Source organism: Acomys russatus, chromosome 17 (assembly GCF_903995435.1).
Source record: "Acomys russatus chromosome 17, mAcoRus1.1, whole genome shotgun sequence".
In the NCBI taxonomy this organism is placed as follows: Eukaryota; Metazoa; Chordata; class Mammalia; order Rodentia; family Muridae; genus Acomys; species Acomys russatus.
Genome location: NC_067153.1, coordinates 60,398,354 through 60,407,992, shown reverse-complemented (window position 1 = coordinate 60,407,992; position 9,639 = coordinate 60,398,354). Strand labels below are relative to the sequence as shown.

General features: G+C 44.0%; 1 protein-coding gene across 1 annotated transcript; it reads right to left on the bottom strand.

The window, feature by feature from the left end:
* Positions 1-2,117: 2,117 nt before the first annotated feature.
* LOC127201605 (olfactory receptor 8S1-like) lies at positions 2,118-3,047 on the bottom strand. The gene has a single exon (XM_051160281.1). The coding sequence runs from the start codon at positions 3,045-3,047 to the stop codon at positions 2,118-2,120; it is 930 nt and encodes a 309-aa protein (XP_051016238.1).
* Positions 3,048-9,639: the final 6,592 nt, after the last annotated feature.

The window sequence follows — 9,639 nt, the reverse complement described above, 5'->3', positions numbered from 1 at the left end:
GACTTCTGAGAAGTGGAAGTGAAGGAAAGTCACTCTTTCTCTCTTTTTGGAGACAGCTTCTCCCTACCATAGCCTCTGAGTGCGCGACCTTCCCTTTTCAGCCCCTCAAGTACTGGAATTACAGGTGTGTGCTGTAATTGTTGGACAATTTTTATGATGGGACAAAACAGTGCATTTACACCTATAGAAAAGTACTTATAGAACAGGAATTTAAAAGTTAGGATAAAATGGTAACACTGACGTATCAAGGTCTACGAGGAGATGGTAAAGATTCATATGACCCAACACACACACGTGCACATGCATACTCACATTTTATATCGTTTCTGTGTTTTGGCTATTGTGAATGATGCTGCAATGAACAGAGGCATATAGATATATTTTTGAGATATTGATTTTAATTAATTTCAGTAGGTAAACAGAAGTGGGGGGATCACTGAATTATATAATTCTTGTATTATTTATTTATTTATTTATTTTCAGACAGGGTTCCCCAGTGTGGCCTTGGCTGTCCTGGGCTCACTCTGTAGACCAGGTTGGCCTCAAACCCACAGAGATCCACTTGCCTCTGCCTCCCAAGCGCTGGGATTAAAGGTGTGTGCTGCCGCTGCTGCCCACGGGGTAAGGGTGGGGCGTTATCTACTTTCTTGATTGTATAATTTGTCAAACTCTAATTTTGGAATGAGTAATATCTGGAAGTCTTGTACATGAAAGTCCCATGTTAATATTTTAATATAGCAGGGGCCATCAATATGGACCTGTAGTGATGAAAACATACGGGACACATGAAAACATATGTGCCACATCAACGCACATGGGCTCAATTCCAAGAGTCATATTGAATTTCTTTTTCTGGGGTCTTTGTGTTTCTATAATCATTGCTCATGCTGTACACATCACAACTGTGCAAGTCTCACCTCTGCCGAGCTTGGAAGGGAGCTAAGCACTAGGGAAGAGGAGATGCACTGACATATGCTTGCTTTTAGAAATTGAAAGCTCACGGATAAGCATAAAAGTGTAATTAATTTGCTATTTTGAAACATAACTGACATGCTAAAAAAAACAACAGGGCAGACCACCAGCAACTGAGGTCATAAGAACTTTAGGACGTGTTGGAAAACACTCTTTCCTTGAGCTGGTTGGTCGGTTAGGATACGGTGTGAGAGTGGCTGGGTTTCAGAGCTCAATTTATGGTCAGCAATTTCCTGTGGTCCTAACGGGAAACCGGTGAACCTTAAGACTTTGGGTGAGAAATATTTAGACAGAGGCAAGTAAAAAAACCTTAAGCCCCTTGAGCCAACTTTGCTTGGTACTGTAATGGCTTATTTTATATGTCAATTTGGTTAAGATTTAGTTGTTCTGTGGGAAGTCAGTCTACCTGAGTCTGTTTTATAAGTGTAGTTAAGATTTGAGCCAACGTCTCTGACTCTGTGGCCTGCCTTTGGATCCCGTTCCCATAACTGGACTGCCTTCTCTAGCCTCAATACCCAGTCCTACTTGATGTGCCATGGAAGGTCTCCCTTCTCTGAGAAGAAAGGGAGGGAGGCATAGGGAGAGGGAGGGGGGAAAGGGAGAGACTGGGAGGAGAGGAGGGAGAGGAAGTTGTGATTGGGATGTAAATAAATACATTAATTAATGAAAGAGAGATTTTTTCTTTTTTGTAAAATTGTCATTAGAAAATTCATTGTTAGAGTCAGAACATTCTGGAGCAATCATTGGATCTTTTCTCTCTCCCTCCCCCGCTTTTTATTTTTTTTATTTTTATTTTTGTGGGAGCAAGGGAACTCTGAACCTACAGCTGTGTGCACACTGACTAGTCAAGTATTCTGCCACTGTGTTATGTTCCCAGTGTGTGTCTGTCCACCTTGGCTATTTTGTTGTCATATTATTTTACTCTATGGAATACGACTCTCCAAATAAAAGTCCAAAATCAAGAAGAGCCTACTATACCTCAGGACGATGAGTTTAGATGCTCAGGCAAGACACAGATGGATACCCCTCACCCTGCCCCCACCCGCCATCCCCATCCCCCACCCCCGCCAATATACCCAACACTGTGTGATTGAAGGATGTGGGATAAAAGAACATTATTTACATAGTTTTACACAGCTTACTACCTAAAGCAGATATTTTCTCAGAGCCCTACTCACAGCCGCCTTCACCTCCTTGTTTTTCAGGCTGTAGATGAGGGGGTTCAACATGGGCGTGACCGTACTATACTGCAAAGACAGGAGCAAATCGAGGGAAGAGCCAGAAGGGGGCATGAGGTAGCAAAGAAATCCGGACCCAAAGAACAAGGTTACTGCAGCGAGGTGGGAGGAGCAAGTAGAGAAGGCTTTGCTCCTCCCGGTGGTGGAGCTGATGCTCAAGATGGTGGAGATAATGCGGGCGTAGGAGAAGAAGATTAGGGTAAAGGTTCCCAGTCCATGCAGTAAGCTGGAGCAAAGCAGAACATAGACAGCGATGGAGATATCCGAACAGGACAGGGGGAAAAGGGCAGGCAGCTCACAGGTGTAATGGTGAATGGTTTGAGCCTCACAGAAGTCCAGGTTCACAGCCAAGAGCACAATGACCGTTGTGTTGAGAGAGGCCACGCCCCATGAGAGCAACACAAGCCTCACGCACAGCTCGTTCCTCATCACCTGGCCGTAGAGCAATGGGTGGCAGATGGCAGCATAGCGGTCATAAGCCATGACCGAGAGCAAGCAGGCTTCAGTCCCAGACGAAAAAAACACGAAGAAGACCTGAGCCAGGCAGCCCTCGACGGAGATGCTTTTCTTCGCGCACAGGAGGTCCTTCAGCAGCTTCGGTACCGTGACGCTTGAGAAGCAGAGATCCACGAAGGACAGGTTGCTTAAGAAGAAATACATGGGAGTGTGGAGGCGGGAGTCAGCCCTGATCACCAGCAGCAGCAGCAGGTTCCCGGTCATGGTTAGAAGGTAAACCCCCAGGAACAGCACGAAGAGGAGAGCCGCGATCAGGGGGTCGTCGGAGAGTCCGGTAAGAGTGAACTCTGTGACGGCGGTGCTGTGGTTGCTCCAGGCCATTTGGGATTATTTCCTTGTAATAAAGTGGAAAGAGGGTGAGGTTTCCTATGCTTCTTCCTGTCACCCAGGGCATCATCTTGCCTGCTCCAACATTTCCCCTGCTCTGTTTGAACTTGAGCGACGGCATGTCGGGCTGCTTTCCACACACCTTGGGATGCGTTTTACCGTTTTTTGCTGTCATCGCTCGCTATTCGTTCATGGTTCAAATAATTCCATTTCTGCTCCTAAATGGGCTTACTAGACTGCCTGGTTATTTACACATTGTATTTTTCTCTACAGGTTCTGGAGTAGCTCAGAAACCCTCATTCTCATTGTGTTTAAAGAACATTGTACCAAGTACGACAACAGGTTGTTCTGAACTTCCTTACTCTCCTCTCGCCTCTGTTCAGGACAAGCCGAAGAGTCTGACTTACCAGCACGTGAACTTTTATTAACATTAAAAAAATTGTATTCACGGGACTTTCTTACTCTCCTTGTTTGTTCTCACAGTGATTCTAGGAAGCATTTCGGGCCTGGAGGGTTATTTTCATTCTGCCCCTCTGAGTGGTGCTGATGTCAAGTTGAAGAGCCAGGAAAAAAAAATTTGCATTGTTGCTTTTCTAATTCCTCTCCACAATTTTCCTACCACAATATTCTGGAATTTTCCTTGCTTACACTAGCTTGATTTTTCAGTCGTTTCTGTCTTTCTTTTATTTCATTTTTTTTAAAAGCTTGAGTGAAATTTTATTACAATTGAAAAAAAAGAAACCAAAAAACAAAGCACCACCACTATCAAACTCCTGTTAGGGCAGCAAGCTGTAAATCCCCACAGTTTTCTGGGGGAGGGAGATGGAGGGAGAGAGCCATGCTGTTTGAGTTAGGTGTGGAAGTCAGCCACCTGGAGGACAAGCAGTCACATGTCAGGGCCATGTGAAAAGGTGGAAACCCCAGATATCAGAGAAAGATTGCTTAGCCCCTGGCCAGCATCAGAAAGAAACAGAGGAGAAGGAAAAGGTTAAGTCACCCCTTTCTGACCCAGGACGTTGAAAAGCAGGTGTGCTGACAGACATTTGTGGTGGCTCTGGACTGACTGCACAGAGGGTGAGATTTTCCAGTTTTTCGTTTGTTTGTTGTCTTTTTCTGAGACAGGGTCTCTCTGTGTAGCCTTAGATGTCCTAGATTCACTCTGTAGACCAGGCTGGCCTCGAACTCACAGAGATCCACCTGCCTTTGCTTCCCGAGTTCTGGGAAAGACAAGGCTTACATACTCCAGGCAGCTTTGAGCTCTCTATTTAGCTGATAGTGACCTTGATCTCCTGGTTCTTGGCTTTAATGCTGGAGTTACAGTCAAGTGGCAGGGCTCATGTTTCCCCTTTAATAACAGAAAGCCTTTCTCTTGTGGCTTTGCTTAGACTGTCTTCCATTTCAACACCCTCTTTTACTCTAGTGATCCAGACTCCTACACGCCTTTCACCCCACCCCCCCAACACATATCTTGTTATTTCTTCCTCAAATACAGCTTAAATCCTACCCTCAAGAAGAGCAGATCCATCAACCAAAGCTAAAGAGCATCTTAGATCCCAGTCAAGGTTACCTGCGAGCATAGGCAAAGAGTATGCATCAGTGTGTGTAGCTTCAGCTGGACCCAGGCGTGAAGGTAGGACATGTGTAGTCACAACCTCTGATGACCCTGCACGAATAAATTCATGAACATTGCTGAAAACAGATGCTGTACTTAAGGTTTATGGAAGCAGTATGAGACGATAAACTTGTTCTATTGTTTTCAAGGATTTGGATATTTTAAAGGTTTTGTGTGTGTGTGTGTGTGTGTGTGTGTGTGTGTGTGTGTGTGTGTAGAGCATTCCTGATAATTAACTATCCTTTCATTTATAGTCACAAGGAGAAGCTGACACAGGGTCTTTGGGGAGCATGAAGCCTCACTCAAGAATAATGTAATGTAGCCATTTCCGGAATGTTTTTCCTTATAACGTTCATGTTCTGTATAAATGAAGGACTACATCTTTTTACATCATATGATTTTAGAATTATCACAAAGAAAGGCTCCAGCCCTCTACCATCTTAAAGGGCATCTCCAACTGATGTCGGAGTCATTTTGTTTTATCGCAACTATGTTTGTGTGTACGTGTGCGTGCACGTGCATGTGTATGCACACATATGTGAGTGTATTTGAAAGCCAGAGGTCACTGTGGGATGTCTTCCTTAACTGCACTCCCTCAACTCTGAACTCTCTGATTCAGTGGGCGTGGCTGGTAATCGAGGCCAGTGCCCTCCTGTCTCCATCTCCCTGGGACTGGTATTACGGTGTGCACCACTGGCCTAGGCTTTTAAATGGGTGCTTGGGGCCAAACACGGGTGCTTGGGGCCAAACACGGGTCCTCATGTTCACCCAGCAGCACTTTACCAATGTAGCCATTTCTGCAGTGCCTTGATTCTAGGGATTAGAAAAACTTGAATTTTACCACACAATCTAGGCTGACCATAGTTTTTCTTATCTCATCTCCTCCCAGAGCCTATCAAACTCTGTGTCTTCTTTCTTACTCTCTAGGAGACAAGCAGGTAAACAAATACCCAAACCAGAATAAAACAAAGCAAACCCCCCACCCCCCGCCGGGCCAGCCTGGTCTACAAAGTGAGTCTAGGACAGCCAAGGCTACACAGAGAGACCCTGTCGCAAAAAAACAAACAAACAAACAAAACAAAAACATAATCAGAAACCATAATATAAAAGCAAAAGTCCAATAAGGTTAAAAGAAATGGCCAAATAGAGCATTATGAGAGAAAACATCTCCAAAAGTCCCACTGAGTCCATTTCGGGTTGACTGTTGGGGAACCACCTAATGAGGGATGGGCCAGCCTAGTTCAGTCATTTTAAAATGACAATGTACAAACTCTTCTAAATTCAAGATAATAAATCCTAAGCAGGCTAAATATCTCAGCTTCCTTTAAAAAAAAATAATTTATTTTATTTGCATTAGTGTTTTTCCTGCATGTATGTCTGTGAGAGGATGTCAGATCCTCTGGAACTGGAATTTCAGACAGTTGTGAGCTGCCATGTGGGTGCTGGGAATTGAACTCAGGACCTCTAGAAGAGCAGCCAGTGCTCTTAACCACTGAGCCATCTCTCTGGCCCATAAATATCTCAGCTTTAAATCACTATTTTGAGTCAAAGACTCTGGCTCACGTTTATACTGTTACTTAGATGTATGTCAGATTTATACCTAGGCGGGTGAGAGCAAAAGACTGGTGTTCAATAAGAGATGAATAAGAGTGAAAATCAGGAAAAGATGATTTTAGGAGGGCCCTTGACGGTCTCTCGCTCATTGGTTGTCTGGAAATGCGCTTGGAATAAGAAAGTGAATAAAGTATGGGTTTGGAAGGTCAGGCTGGACAAGGTAATGTAGGGCATCTTTGGAGCTGAGAGCAAAATGTAGGACCTATTTAGGATGAGGCTATCTCCACCCATCTTCCCTGCTCAGCCATCTCTGTGGTGGTTGGTATATCCATGGTGGTTTTAACCATAGAAAACCTTACTATCAGGGGCTCTGTGCAAGCTGGGGGAGAAGTAACTCTAACAGTTTCTGATATTCTTGTTGCACCCTAGCGGGAGGGTTTCTGCAGTCTTTTGCAGCCCTGAAGCAGGAGGCTTATGCACAGGATTTAAGGTGTCGCTTCCCCATGCCATGCAGTGAGAGTGGAGAGGTCTTTCTGAGAAGCTGTCTAAAGCATTTGGAACTGTGACAACAGGGCCTACCTCAGGGAAGGAGAAGGCCTACCAAAGACTGGCATGTTTCCATCTTTAGCTGAGGGACGTGAGGTGCAGAGGGCAAGAGATCCAGTGCTTAGCCCTGTTGGGATGGACAAAGAGAGAGAGCAAAATCAAAACACAACAATTATCTTTCAGAAGGAAAAATCAGCCCCCCTAGCACACGTTACCATGCTCTGGTGTCTTCTGGAGGAGGAAGTCTCTTCACTTAGGCTTTCCTATGAAAGTCAGTGCACCACACAAAGAATCTTCGGGTGGAAGGAGGTGAGAGAGGGGGAGAGGAAAGGGAGGGGGGAGATGGGAGAGAGGAAGGGGAGAGGGGAGAGAGGAAGGGGAGAGGGGAGAGAGGAAGGGGAGAGGGGAGAGAGGAAGGGGAGAGGGCAGAGAGGAAGGGGAGAGGGGAGAGAAGAAGGGGAGAGGGGAGAGAGGAAGGGCAGAGAGGCAGAGGAGAGGGAGAGGGGAGAGAGGCAGAGGGAAGAGGGGAGAGAGAAAGGGGAGAGGAAAGGGAATAAGGGGAAGAGAGAAGAGAGAAGAGGGGAGAGGGGAGATAGGAGAGAGAGAGAGAGAAGAGAGAGAAGAGAGAAGAGAGAGAGAGAGAGGAGAGAGAGAGAGAGAGAGAGAGAGAGAGAGAGAGAGAGAGAGAGAGAGAGAGAGAGAGAGAAGAGAACCTTGTCACAAGAGCATTGTTCTGGGAGAAGCAGTTTTCCCTGCTGTCAGCAAGTGTTGGGTTTAGAGTGACTCTAGAAACACTTGAAATGCTACAAGACTGAGGCTATTCTCCTGGAGAAGATAGTCCTGGCGTGAACCTTAGAGCAGTGTCATTTTGTAGTGCAAAACACTAAGGGAAAATGCTAAGGAAGCTGATATTTCATAAGGCAGCCATTTCATTAAGACTTTATCACACGATCTCAGATAAGTGAGCTGCCCTCTCTCTGTGCTAGTCTGAATATTTATTTCCTTTGTGATACTCTGAATGCTGTTATTTTAAGAATATTAGTTAAGGAACTCTCTGGCAGAACCAATCAGAAGGCTATCTGTGTTCCTGTATCAGTAGGCTGTGTGTGGCTCCCAGGGGATGCTGGGCCAGTATCCCCTGAAGTCTGAGCCTGAAGCCAGCCTCTGGACTCACTAATCACACAGGTCCTCATTAACCAGAAAGAAAAGCAATGGGCAGAACAGGAAGGCTTGAACTTTCTGACGTAAGACAATGATTTAAAGCCTAGACAAGAACTGGTGGGGATTACGGAGGGTTAAGAAGGCTTCTTTTTAGGAAAATTTATTCTCAATCAAGTTCATTTTCTTCATGACCACACTGGAGCTGAAATGCTCACTAGGGACGTCAGGTGATCTGAGCTGTGACATTATTACTTAGCTCTATGCTATTTTCCTATGCAATAACCATCATATAGACCTTTCTACTTATTTGCTTATTATCTTATTATCCAGCTCCTCTTATTAAATGAAAGCATATTAAGCTTTATGAAAGTAAAACTTTTCCTGTTTTGTTTCAATGTATCTGTAGTTTGGCTCACATAGAAAACAAGTTATAGTTATTGAAAAAAAGGGCATTATTTTAGCCTATTTACTTTAATATCTATGTTACAGCTCACTATGCAGAGGGTAAATTGTGGCCTCCAAACAATACTCCTGAGTCCTAATCTCCAGAACTTGTAAGTTTTATCTTATCAAAAAAAAAAAAAAAGTCATAGAAAAGATTAAATTAAACAAAAGATGTTGTGATGAGATCATCTTGGATTACCCTGAGAGCCCTAAATATGTCAGGTGTCCTCACAAAGAAAAGGTACATTTGGAACAGACAGACAGAAGGAAGGGAAGGAGATAATGAGACCATGAATGTAGAGAGCAGAGGGATGTAGCCAGGTCTGAAATATTGACAATTGTTAGGAGCTGAGGAGGCACAGGGACCTTCTGCGGGAGCAGAGAGCTTCTGAGCTCTGGAACCAAGCAAGAATACATTTCCACTGTTTTAAGTGACTAAAATTTTGTTAATTGTTATAGTAGCTACAGAAACTAATAAAGAAACTTTCAGTATAGAAGTGGGGTGCAAATGTAAACTATATTAGTAGTATTAGAATTGAGTAATGGTTAAATACTAGAAGAATCATGAAGCACAGGATATAAAAAGACTCAAGTTTTCTTAAAGAATCTGAAATAAAGATGCTCAGAGCTATTCTGATGAGGGTCACTTTGAAATGAGGGGGCTCAGCAAAGACGGCTGCTATGGTTAGATAATTTATGTTTCATTATGAAGCCTGCTCGTATGCATATGAATATTAAAGTTGCTGTATCAGGCATACCTTTTCTCCATTGGACACTGGGGGAAAAATCTTTATATACAGTCCCATAAAGTTTAGATGAATTATGTTCTACAGTTGTTGGGAAAAATCATACCTTGTAAGTAATGAACTTGTTGACTTAAGTGGGAGATTCTAAGGAAGACGTTGAAGGTAGGTCCTGTCTTCTTGTTGCTGACTGTTGTAGCTTAGATATTTGTGACTCCTCCAAAATTTGTATTGACACAATTCCAAATGCAACGGTATCACTAGGTGGGGCTTTTAGCAAGTGATTACACTGTGGTAGGTCATCTTTCAAGGGGAGGGGTAATGCTTTACTAAGAATCTGGGGGAACAAGCTAGGTTCGACCTCCCTTCATCCTCTTTGCTATTTGAATGCAAAAGTTTTTGTTTTTGTTTTAATTCTCATACGTGGCATCACAACTACAGCTTCCCCTTTCTCACCTCCCCCCCACTCCCTTCTCCCCCACATCCACTTCTGCTTCATTATAATTAAAAAAAAAAGAGCAGGAAT